This window comes from Xiphophorus couchianus, chromosome 24 (assembly GCF_001444195.1).
Source record: "Xiphophorus couchianus chromosome 24, X_couchianus-1.0, whole genome shotgun sequence".
In the NCBI taxonomy this organism is placed as follows: domain Eukaryota; kingdom Metazoa; phylum Chordata; class Actinopteri; order Cyprinodontiformes; family Poeciliidae; genus Xiphophorus; species Xiphophorus couchianus.
In genome coordinates, this window is record NC_040251.1 from 1525587 (window position 1) to 1549271 (window position 23685).

Consider the following 23685-nt stretch of genomic DNA (forward strand, 5'->3'; position numbering starts at 1 on the left):
ATTTAACTTGGGCAATATGTCTGCCCTATTTATTTTTACTTGCACAGAAAAATAAATACAAAATCGACCTAATTCAAACCCTTTAAAAAGTTTTTTTCTTCTGGTATTTCACATTTTTAAATGAGCACACAGAAGTATGAGAAAAGAATTTGATTTATTGAAGTTAAAAATGAGGACTTAATTTACTAAGTGGTTGGTGTAACTGGATTTTATTTATTGCATGTCACATTTTTAAATAGTTATTTTTTAAATAAAAATATAAAATTTTATGAAAATAATGTTTCCTTTTCCTACTACTTTATCCTTAAGTGCTACCTTGAGTTTGTATATAGCTTTAGATACTGAATTTTTGGTTGTGATCTGACAAAATATGAAAAAGTTTAAATACTTTTAAAAATAATTGTATTTTTTATTAATGCAGAATATGAATTAAAAACTTATCTAGAACCTACATAAGCCATCTACATCAACAAAGGGTGATTGGTAATATGCTGGAAGAAAAACAGAACAAAGGGATTCGATCAGTTTACCCTTCATGCAAATGTTGTGTCAATCTTTTTCATTTCTTTTAATGACAAAAAAATATCTGTTTGTCATTAGAAGAAATAATAGGAAGAAAATGTGACTAAATAAGTTCACGTTTTATTTAGAAAGTCTAAACCGGAACTCCCATTGTTGGATTTGGTCATCTTGACGCTGGAGCCACCAGCTCAGATACCGATCAGCAATCGGCAGGTCAGCCGAGCACGGACGCTCTGAACGCCGGGATGAATCGTTTCCGTCCCGGTTGCATTGCGAAAGATAGTTTGTAACTTTTTAAAAGCTAAACATGCCTCATTAGCTTTCGCTGCGTTAGTGACGGTGTGGAGTTTGCGGAGTGAGGTGTTCTGGTGCGGGACGAGGCCAGTCCAGTGCTGGAAGTGTTCATGTTGGGACCTCAGCTTCAGTTTCAGCTGGCGGCAGCATCTCGAGTCCAGGCTGAACGTGCAGGATGAGACCGGGGCGACAGGCGCGGGACTCGGGCATCACCTTCAGGTTTGTGCCGGCGGCGTGATTCAGACACTCCCACCATGGAGGAGAAGTTTAGCAGACTCATTTTCGTCCCCATTGCTGTGGTCATTTTCCTAATGATCGGCTACCAGTATGTGTGCCCGGCGGACAGCAACATCTGCCGCTTCAGAAGTGACGAGAAGGGGCTCGTCCAGCAGCGCTTGCCGGCGTTCGACTCGCTTTACTCGGAGCCGGAGGCGGACGAGGACTTTCCGGCCAAAATCACATCCAAGTTCAACTTCACGGAGCGGGACCTGGACAGGCACGTGGACTTCAACATCCGAGGGGATGATGTGATGGTGTTCCTGCACATCCAGAAGACCGGCGGGACGACTTTCGGTAGGCACCTGGTGAAAAACATCCAGCTGGAGCAGCCGTGCGACTGCATGGCCGGCCAGAGGAAGTGCACCTGCCACCGGCCGGGCAAAGCCGAGTCGTGGCTCTTCTCCCGGTTCTCCACGGGCTGGAGCTGCGGCTTGCACGCCGACTGGACGGAGCTGACGAGCTGCGTGCCGGTTGTGATGAACAAGAAGGACAAGAAGAATGTCCAGAAGAACAAAAAGTGAGTGCACCACACTCTTATTTTCTTATTAGCCAGGCGCACAAACAATTCAGCGCGTAAGCAGCCAGATATGCAGACATTGATCTGTCCTATCAGTTTCAATTAATTCTTTAAAGAATGCGAAGAAAAATTAAAAGCAGTCAAACTATAATTTCAATTTAAATTTATGTTGCATTCATTCACTTTATCCCAGTGCAGATAGGAGTTTTTAGAGGTTATTTCTGGATATTTTACTTTAAAATAATGTGACACTTTGACTTCCTATTGTTTTTATTCACAATAAGAAAGTCAATTTCTATTTCTAAATTCAGTTTTGATGGGTTTTTTTAAGGGTAACTAGATGTTCCAATGAAGGGAGACACAAAGAGAAAAAAAAAATTCCTAAAATTAGCATAATAAAACAATAAGGTAGTCTTACTTTCCTTTGTTCAAATTGCAACTTTCTTAATGCAACAATGACTCAGAAGAAGAAAAAAAAAGACATTTGAGACAATGTAATAAAGAAGTTGTGTGCTCAATTTTGTGCTACAAATACTTTACTATATTGAATGTACATATTCAGATTTTCTTCATGTCATTAAATGCAGTTATAGTTGTAGTTTGTGGGTATGTGGGAGTTGGTGGGGGAACTTAACTGTGACGCAATTGGTAGAGTTGTTGCTTTGCAGCAAGAAGGTCCTTCTGGCGATTGCATGTTCTCTCTGGGTACTCTAGCTTCCTTTGACAGTCCAAAATCATCACTTTTCGATTGATTGGTCTCTTGGTCACCTTGCAATGATTAAGTGAGTATGCAAAAATGGAAGGATGGATACATAAATTAGTAATTAAAAAATGTAAACAAAACACCCATCTGGTATGTGACAGACCTTTCCCCCCTTTCATTTCTGCAATAAAATCTCACTTTTGTCAAAATGTCCCATTTTTTATGACATTCAGTCCACCAACATCAAGAGCTAACACAGCTAAACGTCTAAAAAAAAACCTGAATATGTAAATATAACTCTTATCTTTAAACATGTCAAATCTAAAGGTAACATTGAGCAAATAAGGTTGTTTCTGGATGTTACTCTTCAGCCTGAATCTTCCTTACATTAGTACTTATACAGTACTGTTTTGAGGTATTTTAGACATAAAGAAATATCTCAGTTTCTAGCATTTAAATTGAAAAATCTGGTTTTCTTTATGGTTTTGAATGCACCAACACATGTAGAGGACAAGAAAATGAAAAGGAAAAAAAGAGAAAATGAAGTAATTAGGAAAAAAATGAAGCAATTCTCAACATTTGCCATTAAAACTATTATATGAAAATACAAAGCCTCATCCTAATTCACTGTATCATGTGAAATTTTCAGCTTCTTTATCCCAGTGAACACACACTAATAAAAAGCTAATAGAAAAAAAATAAGTAAAAACTTTAAAAGATGTTTAAGGTTTGGCTTATTAAAATTAGCTGTAGAAAATGTTAAAAATCCTTGGAGCTGGCATAATCTGATGGAAAAATTGTTTCTATCTGTTGAATTAAAAATGAGCTATTGTTTTAAGTCGTCATTGTTTCCCCTGTTAAAAAAACCCAAACACTTTGTGTCTTTGACTGTACCAACATCCAAGTAGAAATAAACATTTTTACTGGTTAAAATTTTCCTATTTAAACCTTTTTTTGCCTTTAGCCAACATTGAACACTCAAACTGTTTGTTTTTTTGCCACCTTTAAAGATGGACTACAACTCCCTAAATCAGACTTTATTTATTATTGTTATTATTGTTTGACTTGGTTCATTTGTTCTATAAACTGGTAGTTTTTGCAGGTCTTAAACAAGATTTTTCTTATTTACCCTTATTGGCCACAAAAAACATCAGACGACTCCAAATAAAGTCACATAACAGGAAACTGGGTGTGTGATGCCGTATTGGCGAGTATAGTCGGGTAAAAAGGTGATAAAAGATGCGGCGTTAACAAGCACAGAACACGTCAGCACCAGAGAGTCGCCTCTGTCGCATTCGGGGCCCAGTCAAGAGGAAAAGGGCTCCTACTGATCCGAAAGGTCTGTTTCAGTTTCCTGTAATTACAGCAGCAACATGGCTAATCTTAAGAGAATAAATCACTTAAGCCGACAGGGTCCTCTGAGGTGTGTGGCTTATGTGTTCGAAGCCAATTTGGCTTGCAGCTGGTTCAGAGAGCAAATCTCCATATGTTAGCGAGAGCACAGGCGTGTGTCGGCGAGACCAAGGAGGGCCTTAAAGAATCCTCAGGAATCCATTTAATGCCCTAAGTGGCAGCCGTCAGACTTAATTTAACACTTGGAAATAGTTCTGAAGAGGTGTCTTAAAAATCAACACCGCGGGTGAGTCAACAACACTCCAGCCGTCACTTGTCCATTCAGTATAATGTTGGACAAGAGGAAAGCAGCAGTCATCAACGAACAGCACTGCTGGCTGCCGGGAGTTCAGGAAGAAAGATGGAATCAAATGTGCATTTTATTCAGAGTCATGTTTCACAGAGCAAATAAGTGCTCAACTGACACATGTGGGTGTTGATGAGTGAATATTCCTCAAGACTGTTTGCAGTTTGTCAAGTGACAGCCTCTATATAATGTGCATTTATCAGCACAAAGTATTGGTTACATACGGAAAACGAGAGCGGACGTTTTTCGCTTGTAATCTCTCCAGATTTTCTCGAGATAAGTTATTTTCTTGATGGTTTTCTCAAGATAACTACTTAACGTCCAGTTTTTTTGAGTTAAGGAGTTAATTTCCTATTTTTGAGGTAACGATTTCCCAAAGGTTTTCTCAAAATAACGAGTTCATTTCCCTTTTACTCAAGATAATGAATGAATTTCCCGTTTTCTTGAGATAACGAGTTCAGATCCCTCCGTTTTTCTAGAGATAATGACTTCGTTGCCTGTTTTCTTGAGATAACGAATTAACTTCCCAATGGTTTTCTTGATATAATAACTTTATTTCCCAGCAGTTTTCCCAAGATAGTGACTTCATTTCCTGTTTTCTTGAGATAGTGAGTTAAGTTCCCATTTTCTAGAGGATGACAAATTAATTTCCCAATGGTTTTATTGAGTTCATGACTTCATTCCCTGTTTTCCGCATGTGCTTTTTCCCAATTGTTTTCTCAAGATAATGAGCTAATTTCCCAATGATTTTGTTGAGATAAAGAGTTAATCTCAAGAAGACAAAGTCTGGTTTCTCAACAAAACGAGATGCGTGCCACAACAGAAGACATTTGAAGGAGTGAACATGAAAATGAATCAGGTTTATTGCACACATCAGTCATCTTGCAATCTCCAGAAAACAAAGGTTGGTTTCTCCAGATGAACTCATTATCTCAAGAAAATCATCGTGAAATGAAGTTTTATCTTGAGAAAACCATTGGGAAAAGGCATAGGTGGAAAATGCCCACTCTTTGGCATTTCTATTGTTTGTTTTTCAAATTCTCAATTTGATTCAGGTCTGCACTTTGACTAGGACATTCTAAGACATAGATATGGTTTGATTTGAGCCATTTCATTGATTCAGAACCATCTGCTTCTAACAGGCTTTCCTTCAGGATTGCCTTATATTTCAGATGATTTGATACTGGAGTGAAACATCCTTTATTACTGCGCCATAAGGAGTTCACAGGGCCAACTCCTCAGAGAGATTCAGCGGTTTCTTCAAGGACAGATCTCAATCTGTTTACTAGCACTTATAGTGTTTCCTCCATTTACAATATGTCTGTTTTATAAAGGAGGGTGTCGCATTTGAGCCAAATGCATCATAACTCAGTCGTTTCCTGAGAAATTGCCAGGCGACCTGAGTCACAAATCTGTCGTTCTGAGTTTTGATTTCCCCGAGGATGATGCCCACTTGGTTTCCTGACTGTACAGCTTTAAAAGACAGAAATGTCAAATAAGCAATATATATAACTCACATGAAAAATAACAATTCGGTGAAGGATCCTGGTCTTTTAAGGTTAAGATTGCCTAGTAAGAGCCACATAGGGATGATCCGCGCTCTGACTGGGCTCAGTCGGTACTGAAAGGCTCTTTTCCTGTCACTTCAAGGTCCATCATGGATTGTGACACAGATGTAGATGGCAGCACGGGGAATTGAGCCGAGTTTGCGCATGAGTGTGCATGTTTGCAAACGTGATTTCTTTTTTAATGCTCTTTTTGTCCACCAAGTTTTTCTCTACCTAATATTACCAGACAACTGTGAATTCAGACGTTTTTCTCTCATCTTATTGCCATAGAGGTCCAAATTTTGACAACAATATGTTTATCTCAAAGGAAACCTCATCTTCTACAGGTCGCATATAGCAAGAAGGATGCAGTCAGACATGAACGGGAAAGAGACCGCCCACACTTGCCTTGAGGCTACATCCAGAAGGTTTTGATACAGTTTTCAAAATGAAGCTTAGGGGATATCTATCAAGCTATATATATTGTATAATATAAAACTATACTGTGATACACTAATATGTAGCACTCAGTTGATTCCCTGTTTCTTCGTGGTAAATTATTCACACAACGTAAAGGGAAGAAGGCCAGTAAAAGCTTAGGTCTTGGAAACCATCAAACATGAGTTGAGGTTTTATGGATTTTCTGTCAAATTAAGGTTGTTTACTATCACATCGAACTTTCTACATTCATAATATTTATAAGTTGGAATGATTTCTTAGGTTTAAGCCTATTTATGTTTTCTGGAGTACGAGCTGATGCATATTTCACAGCATCTGCCCTGTTCTCCATTATTTATCTAATCAATTCAACTTCTTCAACCCTTACCAATACTGAAAAAATATCAATCATTTATGTAAAGTGGAAAGGTAGACTGAGGATACAAATAGCTCAATAAAATAAGTGGAGAAAAACTCAAATATTTGATTAGGGAACTTGTTAATTTGGTTTTTAAAATATTTTTACAAGCAATTTTAGCCTTTTACCACATTAGCATTGCTAGCTGCAACTGTAGCTTCTCCATGTCTTTTCTAAACTGGAAATATTTCTACCTTGAGTCTTTCAACAGATTCCCAACATTTTGAAATTCTATGTGTCATGTCAGATAGTTTAAAAGCTCGAAAAGGAGAAAACTAACTTACTAATTTATTCACTTTGTTGTCACCTTGATTGTTTTTACTCAAAATGTCCCCTGCTGCAAATGTTTGCACAACTAAACCAACGTCTATACTGTATTTTCTCCTTTCTGACACTGAAATATCTCTGTCCACACAATGCTACTCTAGTACTGTCTGATTTAGCAGAATATCCACTGGCTTTTCTAATCATATGTAAAATGTATGAAGTTAAAACTCTTGATGTTTTAACTTCAAGAGTTAAAACATCAATTTCAGACTCCATGTAGTTCACTGGCATCACCCCCAAATTGGTCAAAACTCAACTTCTGATTGGTCGATCATTCCTGGTTTCTTCAAACACCATGTTTATCATTAGTTTGCTTTGTTCGATATTTGTTCTAAGTACTCAAAATAATATACTGTACACGATACTGTATTTCTCCCTATAAGCTTTAGTTGACAGATTTTGTTTTACCAATTAAAAAGATACATAAAATCTAAAAGAACTTTCTAAGTGTGCATAGAAAGGTGTGATTCATGCTTCTGCCAAAAGACGTGAGACTTCTTTATACCGCCATGAGGAGTTTGCACTTGTTTGCCTACAACTTCTTCAAAGACCATCTGCAAGATGTTGTAGCACTTTGTGGCAATAGTTGGAAATATAGGGCTACGCGATATGGTTAAGGGATGAGGTAATTGGCATTTTGTTGCACAAAATTGTCAAAATGATGGAAAGTATTTAGTAACTAGGGCCTCTGGGTTCTGCTGTCATTCAATAAGCATTTTTTGGTCCAATAATTTAAACACACAGGGGGTTGTTTCATCCCAGCTTCTTGTCTTATCGCCAACTTCTTAAATCTTGATGATGACCCGGGGTCAGGATCAATAAACACTGCATCTATGGTTCTATTGGAAGCATACTAATTAATAAAAAAAGTTTCCCCTCTATTAAGGGCATAAAGTGGTACAATTCTGCATTTTCTATAAATAAAAATGCAAAAAAGGTGAGTAAAAATGTCTTGTGTAGTAGAATTTTATGCTGTAGACTTTAAACTTTATATTTTTGTGGCCATAATGTTTCTGCACGGCAGTTATTTAATAGACAGAAATATGCGTAGCTGTCTAAATTTGCTCCTTGCTTAATTCTTCACCATCTATCAACTAATGAAATATCTGGGCCTCAGTGGGGTTCTTATGGGAGGATGACCCACAAATTCTTCACTACTCTCTTCATACTGCATACAGAATGTTAGGAGTACAAAATATAGGACGGTATTGTTTGTCAGTCAACACATTGTTGAGTTTCAGATCAGATTTTTGACATCAGACAGACATAAATTGTTTAAATGCAGAATCCAGTTTTCAAATAATTAAAAAGTCTTAATTTCTTGCATCTAAAATTGAAGCCGCAAGATGTGTTTGATTCATTTAAAATGCAGGGTGGCCTTAAATATGTAACATTTTGTCATGGTGGGACTATTTAATCTCATTTATTGGAAAAGGGCTACCATTTCTTGTGATTTTTTTTAACTACTATTTTTCTTTAATATTAAAAAATGCTTGAAAGCTAAAACATTTCAATGTGGCAAGAAAACATAAACAGAAGAAATCCGTGAAGGGATCTTTAAGCTTTTACCTAAACTAATCTTAGTGCCATCACAGGAAAAGACGAATATTTTGTACATTTGGTGTATGTTCCTGTTCCTGCTGGTCCGTTACACAGACACTCCATCTGTCTGCTTTAGAGATGCACTTTACAGTCACCTTGAAATCACCTCTCTCCTACACGTCCTTCCACCACTAATGAAACCGTGAAAAACGCAGACAACTGCTCAATGTTACATAAGTGCTTCCATGCCTGCATTGGGAATGTTTTATGTTGTGTCTTTGAGAGATAAGTATGTTCTGATATGCAGAAATAACGACCAAGAACTGGAAAGGAACAAGCACTGGTGAGCTCCCTAGTTAACAGGAGCTTGTTAGATTAATGCGGTCTGTGAATCTTGTTTACAGAGCACACCAACAAGCTAGTAAAGAGATTTGATTGATTTGTAACTAAGTCTTCTTTAGCTGGTGTCTTCCTTTGCTCTCTCCTTTCTTTATCTATGAGTAACCCAACATGTACATCTATCCGTCTTCATGAGTTCTTTTCTTTTTGAACTTGTGAAAAAAATCTAACCTAAAACCCAGAAGAAGTCTCTTTGAATGTTAACTAATTGCTTTTCTAGGGCTTTTCTTTCAGCATGGGATTACAGCACTCGCATCCCAGCAGGTAATGTAATTGTTGTAAGACCGGACGGTAAACCTGCTTCAGTCGCTATTCTGCCCCGTGTAATCTCAACCGCAGGCCTCTGATGGAGCTCTCAGAAAGTGTAACCTTGTAATGAACCTCATTATTTCAGATTTCGACTTGTAGTTGTACTTTTAAAAAAGGTACTTAAGGTCTGAGCTATTCTTCTGGTAAGAATATAATAACTGGGGTAACAACAGCACTAAAAGGTTTCAGTTTTAAAATACAGAAGGATAATAAAAATGATGATCTATCCTCTGTCACTGTCTTCCAGTAATCAGAGATTGGCACATAGGGGTAGCAGGTCAATGACAGAATCCTGGACAACTCTCTGTCCAGCTAAACTCTCCAGCTCATTCTGGCGGATACTTGGCCAGAAAGGATATACTTTCTCACTAGTGCCAGGGTTTTCAACTCTAGGCCTCAAGGGTGGGTGTCCTGCAGCTCTTAGATTTGTCCCTCATACAACACACTTGACTGAAATGGTTGAAGTACCTCCTTAGTGCTGTAAAGTTCTCTAGAGTCCTGCTAATGACCTTATTATTTGACTCAGGTGTTGAAGCAGAGACATATCTAAAAGTTGCAGAACATTGGCCCTCGAGGCCCAGCGCTTAATACACCTGCACTAGTGTTTTCCATTTACACCTCAACAGGAGATATTTTCGGCATACCCAAAAAATCTCCAAAGGGAATCTTCCAAAGAAAGGAGCCCAGCAGGGCTCCTAATCAGATACCTGACTAACCTCAGCTGACTTGGATGTAGTCCTTCTAGCCACCTAGTACTTGTCTGCTGTTTTAGGAGTTCAAAGTACTAAATAAGTCCAAACGTACTCCCTGTTCTGATGGTCATCTTCTATCACCACTTCTGTCCGTTCTGGTTGCCAACACAACTGGAACCAATGAAACCTCAGACCAAAGGTCCTGGAAGACATATTGACCCTATTCTCTACACCACTAGAATGTTACCTTTGGGTGAGCCATGCCAGGTTACTGAAGATAACCTAGAAACATGGGTTTAACTATTCTGAAGATACACACTGTAGATCAGGTGATCTGAGCTCATAGTGACATTCGGGTTCATCATGTCGGTAGGGCAGCCTCTCTCACCAACGGATTAAACTCTCAAGCAGGTGGTGATAAGTTGACACCTCTACTCTTTCTTTAACAGAATTGTAAAGAGTCAACGCCATATGTCCGATAATTACAAACCTCAAAATAACATTTAGGTCCAAGGTGGCGTTGTATCAAGTACTAAATTTCCTTGAACATTTTGGTCGTTACAACACATCCCAAAGCTATCAAAGAAGAGCAACACCAAAATGCTGCTCAGATTCAGATTAGAAAGGCTTTTCCTCATTGGCACACCACTCCAGCTGTCTCCATCATAGTCCACTCAGGTGCTGAAGTCCCGCAGGAGCACAACAGAATTATTAGATAGCCACCCTGCCAAAACACCATCCAGAAACCCCAACAAGACTGGGTAATCTTAGCTAATGAACAGTCAAAACATTCCCTTTTGCAACTCAAAACCATAAGGAAACAATCCTCTTGCTCACCAGACAGGATTTCACAGAGGCATCAGCCAGATGTCTGTAAATATCCCCTCACTCATCAGACTGGTTTACCTGGAGATCTATTGAGTGGAAAAGATTCCTGCACTCCTGGAGTTGAGTTTAAGAGACCAAACTGTTTGAAGAATTTTCCCACACACACCTACCTGGCATGGCTCAACCAAAGGTGACATTCTAAGTCCTAAGAGCCAGATTATGGTACCAGAAACCAGGATGGTCCAATCTCCACCATCCACCCAGTTTACAAAACACCCAACCTATGCCAGAGGTGGTGGTCCCACTTGGAGACATAAATATAATAAATTTTAAAAATGACACCAGAATAATAATAAAATAAAGGCTAAATAAAAACACTCAACAATTGCCAACAACAAAACTATTGGTAAATTCCCCATCAATTAAAGTGTAAATATCTAAATTTTTAACATCTTTTTTAGACAAAAGCTGAAATTTCAATGAAATCATTTGCTAAGATATTGTAAAAAGTCCTCCAAACTTTGGATGGATATTATTTACAGGTCAGTTGGTTGTTGTTCTTATTTCTAGTAACATTTTTATAATTTAAACAGTAATTGTCACAGTCAAAATTGTCTTGTTATTTTGTGGGTTAAAAGTTAACACTGTAAAACATCAACTTCGAGAGTAGGCAAAGTTCTATTTGCTATGTTTTTTCAAGAACCTTTAGCTTAGAGGACAAGAAGACCGCAATGACATTCAGCAGCATTTTATTTGCTGAGCTTTTCTGAAATCAGTCATTGGTATGTGACAGATTTTTTTAATCACTATTGTCCTCACTATTCTAATTTTGCATAGACCCTTGCATTTGTAATTATATTGTGGCTCTTGCAAGTGTATTATCACCTTTCAACCTGAGAATTTTATTTTTAGGTGAAGATGTAGATCTTTTTGAAAAGTAGGCTGACGAAGATTAAAAAGATTCAGTGTTTTGTATGCGTTTGCACTCGTTTCCTCACACAACCCTGGCTTACGGGTGGATTCGGGGCAAATGACGTCAGCTTTTTGCTGATAAGGTGTTGACATTTGGTGTTCCTGTTTGGGCAGCGTGTCAAAGCGCCAGCTTGTTAGTGCTGTCTGTTGCACCATAAAAAATGCATAGAAGAAAATGGTTACCATGGTTACTACACTTTATTTGTCAAAATCGTATAGTTTATAGATTAATATGTAGGCATAACAGTGTGCTAAACTTTTTCTGAATGAAATTACCAAAAAGTACATTTGTATGAAATATTAGCCCAATAAGGATATCTTGTATTTAGAGATTTGTTGGAAAAACTTGTGTTCTTTCTAGAAAATAAAATACATTTAATAGAACATTGTGTTTTTCTATTTTCCTCTAACTAGCTTAAATGTCAATTAGCTATACAATAAATAAGCTAGCTTTATATATGCTAGAAGTAGGGATGACCTTACAGTACAAAAAAATGTAAAAAAAAGAAGAAAAAAAAAAAGTGAGCCTTTTTCATTTTGGGAGTAAAATGAAATTTTTTGGAAGATATGCCAAAAATTACAAAAAAGATAGGCAAAAATGATAACCAAACCATTAAACATGGCGGGGATAGTATGAAGGAAGGGAGGAGAATATCTGCCCATCAGTTTTAATCTTAAACTTAAGCAAACTTGCGTCAAAAACAGACGATTAAGCACAGCTCTAAAGGGCTCAAAAACAGGCCGAGAACAAAAACTCTTTAGGGCGGCCTAGTCAAACTCCAGAGTTACGTCTGATTGTGATACTGCTGCACACTTTATGGCCGTTTTTAGGACCAGAGGTGTGGGGTAATATACTTGCACAAAGGGTAATAATGGTGGCTTGGATAGCTTGGAAAATCAGAAATAATTAAATATAACAAATATCTGATCATAATTCTAAAAATATATATGTATATATATATATATATATCTTGAATGGTCAAATGGAAACAAAATCTCATAGCTAACACACCGGCTAGAGGTGAGTTAGCCATGTTGTGACATTTTAACGCTACTAGTGTGTAAGAGTAATCACTATTTGTGACCAAAAATAGATTTTACAAAAACATCAAATACTAAAGTCCCCCTTTGACAAATCTAATTTTAGTCACTAGAGAACAAAGGAACAAACAAAAACAAAGGAAGTAGAAAAAAAATCCAATATGCCTTCAAATAAAAGGAAATGTAATAATACAGGTGGATGGAAAGCCCTTTTTATATGAAAATACTATTGCAGAATGACTTTTAACATGGGTATAATATTATGTTTTAGCAAGTGATCATTTTAACTTTACTGACCTTTTTTCTTCTTTATGTTATTGGATTGGATAATGTACAATTAAGAGATGTCAAGCTCTCTCTTCAGAGTACGGAATGAGAGTATCTTATAACAACGACAGAAACAAGAATAAAAAGCCACAGATTGTCAGTAGAAAGAAGCCTTCTTGTGTAATTTGAATTCTTAAAATCTTGTTGAAAGACGTAATCCTATGATGAAATATGGAACAAAACTAAAGACACTTATCAAATAAACCCCACAAGAGAGACTCCTTGCAGCACCCAGCGATGTCAGAGATATTCAGAGGATCTTAGTAATCTCCACGCTTCTTGCCTGGATTAGGGGCAGTCTACGAAAGGTTCTATAATGCTTCGAAGGAAGGGGGGAGGAGGAACGAAGAGGGCTAATCCAGGCGTCCGGATTTGCATTTGAACTCACGGACCGGGACTGAAGAATGTTTTGTGGATCAAACATCAAAGGCGACCAAATCTATAAAGATGTTCTATAAAGAAAATTAGGCAATTACCCTTAAAGTATACAGTATAGTTAGTTTTTATGTTGCGTCACATTACAGCTACAAGGGTTCTGTGGGGTACGTCTCTACCAGCTCTACACAGTCCACTCAGATTGGATAGAGAGCATCTGTTAATTATTCATTAGTGTTGGAGATTTGAAAACTGGATTTAAGTCTGGACTTCATTAAAATGTGCTGTTCAAAACCAAAGGTTTTCAGACTTTTCATACTGTAGAGCACAAGCTTACAGTAATCAAGGGCCATTATTTTCTCTATTCTTACATGAGAATACTTTGTTGTAAAGCATGCAACTAATTATTGTAGGGTCAAAGATTTTTGCCTTGATTGAAGAAAGAAAGGTCTCAAGTTTTTAGGTCAGGTTTTTTTCTATTATGCTGGTTCAAAAAACATTTTTAAGCTATTTCCAACAACAAAAACAAGAACTTCTCTTGAAAGCCCTGGTTTCATGACAGTGACCTTAAAAGGGGAAGAAATGAAACATCACTAACTAAAGAAAAATACTGTGCAGTATCCAACCTTTTCCATCCAAGAATATGTGAATTCATCATTAAAAAGCAAATCTTTAAAAAAAAACATGACAAAGTGTCCATTTGCATCTGCTTCATTTGCTAGAGGGCAACCACAAATAGATTTTTTTTTTTCATTAAAAATGCTGAAAACCATTTATTATTTTCCTTTCATTTAAACTACACTACCTTGTGTTGGTCTGCCACAAAAATTCTCAAAGCAAGACATGAAGGTTTGTTACAGTTTTCGGAAACATACTTTTTTAGAATTTCAGAATTCTGAGAAAGAAAAAAATCCAGTGGCCCTAATCCTCTTAAGTAGTTTGTTGAATATTTTTGAGGCACTGGTTTTGCTTTCATTTACTGAGGTAAAATACTTAGGAATGAGAAAATATGACGAGGGAAAGTGGGAAATACACATATAGAAGATGTTAAAGGTGGATAATCAGTGATAGAAGCAGCGTTCACACACTTCAAATAAGCGGCCTGCCTTTCTGCAGTTTGTGTGTGGGTAGATGTGATCTTTGCGGTGTACGGTCTCCCGTTTATTCTTCCTATATCTACATGAACCTCGAGCACCAGCTGACACCTCACCAAGCCGTAAAAGATTAAGATATCAAGCAAAGGTTAAAGCTAAGTCGCCGAAGCGAGTAAAGCTTCACGCGGCCGATTGTTTTTAGCAGGGGGCGTCTTCGGTGCCAGGCATACCGTGGGCGTGCTTTTTGACAACCAAACGAAAGAAAGTCACCAGAAAGATTCTCGGTTTTACAAATGAAGACCATTCACTGTGAAGACTTTCAATCGCCTGGTTTTCAGCTTAAAAAAAAAAAAAAAAAGCGTCTTGGAGATTTAGGTTGCCCAGACGTCGTGTCTTTCTGGAGGTGTTCCTTTCTTGGGTTCCTTCGCTTTTTTACGCCAGCATCCCCGGGGCATTTGCTTTTATGGCCTGAAATAGCATCTCGTTTATGGGACCGGCAAGGATTGCCGTGAGGCTTCAGTCCCCTTTCTCATCAGCGCTCTCCCAATAAATCTGGATTTCTCTACAAGTTACCACGCAGTGCTTCCTGCTGACATTTCATACAGCTGGGTTATATTTTAGAAAAAGAAAGTGTGCTATTGATTAAGGATAAAAGAAAGGCTCCTATGCTGTTGTTTCATATGTTTGTGTGTTAGTTTGTCAGTAAGCCTGCTGTGCACAGATGGGGACGGGGATCGTTCTGCCTGCACTTGTCACAGGAAAATTAAATTACTCCATTAGGGAAATTAGAGAAGTGAAAATGGATCTCGCTTGACCTGTTAGTCTGAAGACTGATGCCAGAAGATCTCATCTGTCTCTGTGCAGTTCAAAAGCATTTGTTTTCTCAAAATGACGTCAGAATTCGGAGAGTAAAGCAAATTCTGGAAAACAAAAAAAGTCAAAACTCTGAGAAAAAGTGAGAATTTAGACTTTAAAAAAAAAAAAAAAAAAAACAACTTGAAAATTTCTGAGCTTGGAAAGTGGAAAATTTGTAAGGAAAATACTCAAATTTTGAGATTAATCTCATAACTTTTCTGAGCTTGTAAAGTCGAAAATCTTTGACTTTTGGAAATTCCTTGAGTAGAACAAGTAGAACATTTTCGACTGCTGGAGCTCAGAAATGTACAAGTTTTTCTAGAAGATTTCTGAAATTTTTCTAAAAATTTTTGAGTTTTTTTCTGGCGGAAAATTTACCATCTGCAATCGCCTTAATAAGCCATCATACTTTATAGTACAGAATGAATGAGAGAAATATGCAGAAGTGCAGCAAACTGAAGAATCAGAGCAATAAAGTCTTCATTTCTGATCTTTTCTCTGCTGTGAGGTAATAAAATCAAACTAAAATCTGTCAATATATTTCAAGCTGAAATCGACATACTTGTTTCACAGCTCTGTGTCGGCACTGGGAGCTACGACCATCTGCTCATGTGGGCTTAGTTTATCCCACCACAGAGATATTTCAGTTTTTAATGGACCTAGTTCATTTAATGTACCCTGCTCTTTCAGTCAGCAGACTGATGTAAAGGAATATCTTTATATGTAAAGGAAATGGCCACTAGTCAAATGTTACCTAAGCTTTTCATTGTTTAAAGCACTGGCTGTCTCAGTCTGGGCCTTGGGGTGTGGAAACATGGCAGATTACTGATTGAAAGAGCTTGAAAAGTGGATACTTGATGCACAGATCTCATTGAATAAGGATGAGGTTGAGTCATTGCAATTAAGTTATGTTTGAGAACCCCTCCGCCCCCCAACTGAGAAGAAACATGACGTATTTTTATGCATTTCAAAGGCCAAAACAAATTGGATTGTTGTCGATCCACGTAGTTTTTGTGTGAACTGCGTCTTCGGCAGTATAAATAGTTTCCATCAAGGCTTTTATCGTGAGCCTGATGGTGTCCTTGATGGCAGTGAGTGAATTAACAAGGCAGATATTGATCTGCTGCTGTGAGTTTCCTCTGTAGCTTTTTTTTTGATTTAGAGAGCGAGGGAGAGACAATCAGAGAGAGTCGGAGAGAAAGCGATCGATAGTGTTTGCAGCTTTGCTGTGAGGAGAAAGGTGACGGGCTACTGACGAGGCGTTCGATGGATCGCTAGCAAAATGCGACCAGTTGATTTAACCTTGCATTTGGGAACACTTGGGCATGATCTCACTGACACAGTGATGTTTTGACAGACAATGCACTCTGTGACAGTAGCTCCACTGTCTGCTACGTTCAAGCAAGTCTCGCTTGGAAGGTTGATTTCAGAGGTTTCTAAAAATGCATGTGTTCCCCCTAGTTTCAGTTAAAAGATGTTGAAGCGCACTATGAAGGGACCAGAATGAAAAAACCCCTAACCTTTCAAGAGCAGAGGGCAGTAACAGGTGAAAAAATGATGCTTTTACATGCTTTTAGCAAAACTGAGTTAAAAATACACTATTAACATTTGACAAACTACTTGCAGTTGTTTTCCATGTTTTAGATACAATATTAGCTTTTTCTAATGTATAGTTTCAGGCCACATATGAGCAGAAAATATTAGGCTCAACTTAAACGAGAGTAAAGGTTCTCCTATTCTCTAAGATTGTGAGAAACTAAATGTAGCTGCTTGTACCCTTTGTGCTTTTTTTCTTACCTCAATAACAGGTCCCATATTATTCTTTTTCTTGTAGTGCATACATATGGGGCATTCAAGATTAAGCTGAAAACAGTTTTCTCTGTGTATTTTCATCACCGCTAACTAAAGAAGTTAGTGGTGCTAACCCTAAAGCACTAATCATAAAAATTTGTTCCACTAATACTAAAAACTCCACAAAAGCACTAATCATACCCATTAGTTCTGCTAACGCTAAGTGCTATCCGATCATGGTGTTTAGCAGAAGCTAATGCTGAAGCGCTAAAATCAACCATGTTGATGACAATGTGTGCCAATAGTAACATGTGCTATATCATCTGGCACTGAAAACTAGCTGGGTGTGTATGGATTCAATTAGATATCAGGATGTTCTAGGTGAAAATGTCATGGTGTCTGTGAGGGAGTTGAATTTTGAACAATGATCCCAAATGAAACCCAAGCTTTAAAAAGCATAGAGAAGTAGTTCTGGAAGATACTGGAGTGTCCATCATAGATGAACTTCATTGAAAAAGTTTTATACTATATATATAAAAAGTGGTTTCAAGAAACAAATCCAAGAATATGTATGAAAAGGATGTGCAGAGCGTATAATCCAATGACAGAACCTTAATCCAGCATGGTTGGCTGTTTGTCCCAATCTGTAAGAGGAAGCCTGAGGAAAGTCCCCAATTTTCTTTGATACATGAGATAAAATGCTCAATCAAAGGGAGCATCTTGGGTAATCCCAGCCTTGCATCCAAGAGGAATTACTCTTGACCTTCCTAATATGACCCCGCCTCTGTCCCTGACAAGAGTAACTAGAGAGCTTTGACATTTGCTGCTCTTTGTCAATAGGTCACGATGAAAGCGAAGAAGCAAAAAGGCAGGTTTGCATGGACACTTATTGATCGACCTGTCTTGTGGTTTAGCTGTTACAGATAGCTGATAGGCAGAGGGAGAGGGAAAAAAGTGAGCTGTTCTCATGGAAGCACAACTTCAGTGAGGAGCTCATGTTGGTCCGTCTATCCATCGCTTTCCCTTCTACTCCGCTAAGATGGCATAGTAATTCACTTAGTTCCCACTGCTATTATCTATGGGTGGTGTGTCTGTCAGAGGGTGCGTGTTGTACCATGCTATCACCACATCACTCGCTTAAGTATATATCACCGCTGATTGATATCTTCTGTCTGGCTCTAATTGCTAAATTGTCGACCTTTGAAGCTGCTTGGCTCTGTGCTCTTGACTCGGTATCTTTGCTGCTTTCTCGCTCACATTTCTGCTAAGCCGTGAAGTGAAATCATTAGACCTACACGACTAATGATCTCTTTACATCTAATACACAGCCGATTTATAATGAAGGCTTAAACTGATGATACTCCTTGCATATTAATGGAGTGCATCACTGTAGAGTCTAAAATTACAGGGCTTTCTTAACTGTAAGTCTGAGTGTATTACCTCAAAGAAATAGATTTTTGTTTCCTCTTTTGCAACCAGCAGTACCTTAATTTTGTTTAGTGGTATCAGAATAAGAAATCTATGCCACACTTTTCTCATTTTGATTTTTTAAAAAGTTTAAAAAGAAAACTTGCATTGTATTCCTTTCTGCTTTGTATACATAAAAAACTATTAAGACAGACGGGGAATTAGAGAAACCTGCACCTTACAGACAAACTGGCAGACATAAAGCCAGTCAAGGAATTACTAACCAAGAAAAAATGAACAAGATATACACAAGAGGGATGATGGGGAATCTGGAGCAGATGTTCTGATGGGAGTGGAAATCAGGTGATGTGGAAAGGTGGCAACACATTTGGGACTTCTGCTGTACAAGACAAAGAGACGTCCTAAATAAAGAAAGGCATTGGAGACCAAAGACTGGGAGAGAAAAGCTCCGGTCTGGTGTACTGGTCTCAACTGGTACTTTTTTTGAAGGCCAGTTTTGCTTACAGAGACTTCAGTATCCATTTTTATTTATTATTCTGCTTATTTATTTTGGATATTTAAAATGTCTTCCAGTTCCAGTTTGTTTGAAACTAAGAGTTTATTTCCCTTTAAGAGGGCGTGCTTGCATTATTATGCCATTGCCATTAAATTACTTGAAAATTATCTCAAAATGACAATATCATTTATCTCAATAATTTCTGGGACAATTTATTGTCCAGCAGAATGCGTTACGATGACAGAACGGCTCATAGAATCCTCTTTAGTTTGATAATGGTTTTAGTTCTGTTTACCTTTTTCATTCTTCCTTTCTGGCTTTAAAGTAATAGCTTTAAATTCAGTGCAGTAAAGCCATCTGGTGGTGGAAACAAAGCATGACAAGTACGTGCCGATGAAAACAAAACTGACCATTTTCACAACAGTAGGCCTAATCTGTTTGTGACTTTTTATACCACAATGTTAGGAAACTGTTGTCTGCAACAAGACTCCAGCTCATTTTAGTTGGTAGGGAGCAAACGAGAACAACATTTTATGCAGATAACAGGAAGGCTAAATAGGAAAGTAGCAAACTGAATACCGTTTTTACAGAATCGGAAGAGAGTGGCCTTAAGAGAGTGTATTTTGTTAAAAAGAAAACAAAATCAGCTTAAGACAGATTCGGCAGAAAAATTCTGGAGAATAATTCAGTGTAAAACAGTGAATCAATGGTAAGGTACTTCAACAAGTGCAGTGAACCATGTTGTGGTCTGAGGTCAAATCCTAAGTGGTGTAATTACCTGAACTGTTTTTCTGATTTAAAATGTGTACTGAAAAATAAAGTTCAATCGAATGCACAGCTTCAGGACATTCGTGACAAACAGAGGTTTGAGTCCTACTGTGGGGGATTTTTCCAGCTTTGCTGACAAAAACTGTAACTCAAACACTTCCCAAGGTGAAATGTGCCAGTGTTTGTCTTGGCCCACCCTTAGCTCAACAACAGCAGTCCAAACTCGGCCTTGACTAATCAGGAACACACACGGACTCATAAACGAGGTAAATGTGGTGCATAAAACAGTCCGCTGGGTTTTTCAAACAAGCAGCCTAGCACCTCCTAAGACGTATTCCCTCCACAAACCCCATTCTGCAAAAGGCGGCACACTTTTTTATTGTGTAGCTAATGAAAACATAAAAGTACTAATGAAACAAAACAAAGATTTGTCTGAATTTTCCAGCAAATGGACAGATTTGTAGAAGCTGTAAAAGCTTTGAAAATAGCCAAACAACAATAAAAAAAAAAGTCGTTTTGGGCGCAACTGATGATTGCTTGAGTGCCGCCCTGGGTGGAGGGTTTGGTATTTAACTCCATCCATCTTTCTATCAATTCTGATCAGCTTTCCTGTCCCCACTGAAGGAAAGCAGAACGAGACACCAGTCGCCATCTGTCACTGCTGGTCTACGTTTCCAAAGAGTTCAGTTCTCGTCTGAGCAGAACATCTTCATGGCAAAACCTTCTACTTATGTTTTTTTAAATAGCAATGTCTTTTAATTATGTATTAATTCAGCAGAGGCAATAGATGACGTAGCTAAATGTAAAAAAATAAATAAATAAAGTTTAGCTGGTGATTCTTGTACGGCGTTATATATGTAATGGAATTTAACTTGTTAAATTGATGATTTTTTTGCAGATATACTTTTCAGATGAGCTCTTTGTGCTGCGGTTAACTGAAGGTTTGAAGGTATTAAACTGCAGAGTGAAAATAAAAAAAAAAAAATGTCCGGCTTCTGCTTTCAGCTTTTATATATATATATTTTTTCAACATGACATCGGGTCACAGTGATCTGCGCGCACTGGATGACCATATTCAATTTAGCTTTTATCTATGTAGCTTCTCTTCAGCAAAAAGAAAAAAAGAAGAAGTTAAATTATTGAATTTTCTCCAGCCTACCCCCACCTTGCTTATTCAGCCACCTCACTTTCATGGTAGTTATCAACGAATCAATAGATAAGAGGGGGGAAAAAAATAAAAGCAGTGTTTGTCAGCTGAAAGGTTCCCTTGCAGCTAGGTTACAGCAATTTTTAAAGTGCTGTTTGTGGCAGATCGCAGTGATTCGAAAACAGGAAAGGAAAAGAAAACTCATTACTGGTGGTAGGAAGGGGCAAATTGATGTGACAAAAACAAGAATAATTCCACATTTGTATGATATTAAATTGTATGCACGCTTGGCTTGCGTTTGTTTCTGTGTCATTATTCTCTAACATCCTCAGACGCACTCTGTAATGTTTTTTCATTTAAACCCTAATCAGAATTTCTGTGCACTCCTTGTGCTCTCACCTCTGAGGTATTTCTTCCCACTCATGTTTCTTTTTCAAACTGCAGCAGGATATGAGAAATCTAATGTATAGTTTCATCCTCCTTCGCTCTGCTGAAAAGTGTCTGGCAGTGTTGGTTTTTTTTCCCAGACATTTTTCATCAACCTTAGGATTGCACTGCACACATAGAAATTGTCTCTTTTTAATACTGTGTGTGGATGTAATTTGAAATTTGATGGAAATGAGGAACACAGTCTTGCAAAGGTTAATAAATATAAGCAAAATCCAATGTAATGATCAGCCTTCAGAAGTCAGCTAATTAGTGAGAAAAATGACACAATCTGGAACAACACTGACATCCTACAAAAACGCAACATAAGCCTCAAAGATTGGACATAACAGATTAATTACACAATATGATGAGCACCATCAGCAAGTGGGCTGGAGGGTCTTTGGTTTTGTCCTGTTGGGTCAATGTCCTGGTTGGGGGTTGAGGGGGGTTGGGACATCTTGGGTTTGGGTTATTAGGCAGTCACCCCCTGGGGCTGTGGTTCTGGCAGTTGTATCTGGTGCCTTTGGAGAGTCTGTGCTGGCAGACATAGGTTACTGGTCTGGCAGAGAACTTTTTTTGTCAACTCTTTGCAGATGCCTTCGTCTTTAGGGAGTGTATTCTGCAGTTAGGGAAGGGATCTGGAAGAGGGCCTGGGGCAAAATCAGTCTGGGTGTCTAATGCCTTATGTGTTCTGGGAATTGACTGAATTGTTTATGCTGCAGTGACAAAGGTGATCAGCTCATTCTACACCATTAAAATGAAAAGGAGAATCACAATAGGATGAAGGGATGTAAAGGTTTGAGCAACAAATAATCCCGATGGATCTGGGATGAAAGGAAGGAAATGCTGCTGGCCTCTTTCTCTTCAAAAGGCTTAGTTAACGCAATTACCAACAAATGTTGCCACAACTGTACGAGACTTTTGGATCAATGTTGTTTAGTTAGTGCCAAAGTTTAGCAGAAACGCTTCATGCCCATCAAATCATACCAACTGTCTATTAATGTGGTGAAAGTCATGACTTGAGTCTCCAGTATGTCCAAACTTTACAGGTAACCGAGTGACAAACCAAATGTATTCCTCAGCTTGTACTGAATTAATCCAAGTGCACTTATCTTGTGCATGTCTTTTCTTTACAGGAATTTCTACTACATCACTATGCTACGTGATCCTGTGTCACGCTACCTCAGTGAGTGGAAGCACGTACAGCGTGGGGCCACTTGGAAAACAGCCCTCCACATGTGTGATGGCCGCCCTCCCACTCAGGATGAGCTTCCTGCTTGCTACAGCGGGGAAGACTGGACTGGTGTGCCGCTCACAGACTTTATGAACTGTCCCTCGAATTTGGCCAACAACCGTCAAGTGCGCATGCTGGCTGACCTAAGTTTGGTGGGGTGCTACAACATGTCCTCCATGAGTGAGCTGGAGCGAGGCAGCGTGCTGCTCGCCAGCGCTAAGGCAAACCTGCGCAACATGGCTTTCTTCGGCTTGACGGAGTTCCAGCGCAAGACGCAGTACCTGTTCGAGAGGACTTTCGGACTGCGCTTCATCCGGGCCTTCACCCAGATCAACAGCACGCGCGCTGCAAGCGTGGGGATAAGTGAAAAGGTGCGGTGGCGCATCGAGGGGCTCAACGCCTTGGACGTAGAGCTGTACGAGTACGCCAAGGAGCTGTTCCTGCGGCGTTACCAGGATAGCCGGCAGAGGCAGCACCAGGAGGAGCGGCTCAGGAGGCGGCAGGAGAGGCAACAGAGGCAGCGGCTGCACAGGAACTATCTGGTTGAGCTGCTAAGACTGGGAGGTGGAGGAGCGGAGGAAGAGGAGGAAGAAGAGGAGGTGAAAGTGCTAGAAGAGGTAGTCACCACCGAGGATTACAGTAGCCAGGTGGTGCGATGGTGAGGAGCCAGAACATCACAGTACTGACTGACTGCGGATGAATTTCATCGTTTCCCGTCACTCAGCCGGTACCTCTCACCCTTCACAGGCTTATAGCGCTATGTCAGACTGCCGAAAGGTGTCTTAATATTTACGATGGATGTATTTGCTATAGCAACATGAACATTTTGTATTTATAATTTTTTTTTCTTATGGCTAAATTTTGGCACTGCAATTGTGGAAAATGTGTTTATTTATTCATTTGCAAGTGCTTTGAATGTTCTCAAGGTGGTGAAAATATTCCTCAAGTTGCGCAATAAAAGAAAAATGCAAGGATATGAAAATATGTATAATATAAGAGAGGCCTATTTATTACATTTCCTAAATGATGACTGGGTCTGTGACGTCCCGTTTGTTATTTAGCTCTATGTTGAAATCTTGTGACTCTGTGGTGTTTGGCTTTCTAAGAGTATCAAAGCACAAACGTGGCAAACTGCAGTGTGTTTTCTTCATTCTGACTGCACTGATGAAACAAACTGTTACAAATGAACCAATAAAATTGGTGTAACAAGTTGA

General features: G+C 38.7%; 1 protein-coding gene across 1 annotated transcript; it reads left to right on the forward strand.

Annotated features, from left to right (window-relative positions):
• The first annotated feature begins 607 nt into the window (after positions 1-607).
• LOC114140208 (heparan-sulfate 6-O-sulfotransferase 3-B-like) lies at positions 608-23685 on the forward strand. The gene is made up of 2 exons (XM_028009934.1): positions 608-1612; positions 22374-23685. The coding sequence occupies exons 1-2, from the start codon at positions 1071-1073 to the stop codon at positions 23131-23133; spliced, it is 1302 nt and encodes a 433-aa protein (XP_027865735.1). The 5' UTR covers positions 608-1070; the 3' UTR covers positions 23134-23685.

Excerpts from the sequence above, each read along its gene's own strand:
- LOC114140208 (XM_028009934.1), top strand. The coding sequence starts at position 1,071 with ATGGAGGAGAAGTTTAGCAGACTCATTTTCGTCCCCATTGCTGTGGTC. Across the intron at positions 1,613-22,373 it reads AATGTCCAGAAGAACAAAAA|GAATTTCTACTACATCACTA; the intron begins GTGAGTGCACCA and ends TTTTCTTTACAG.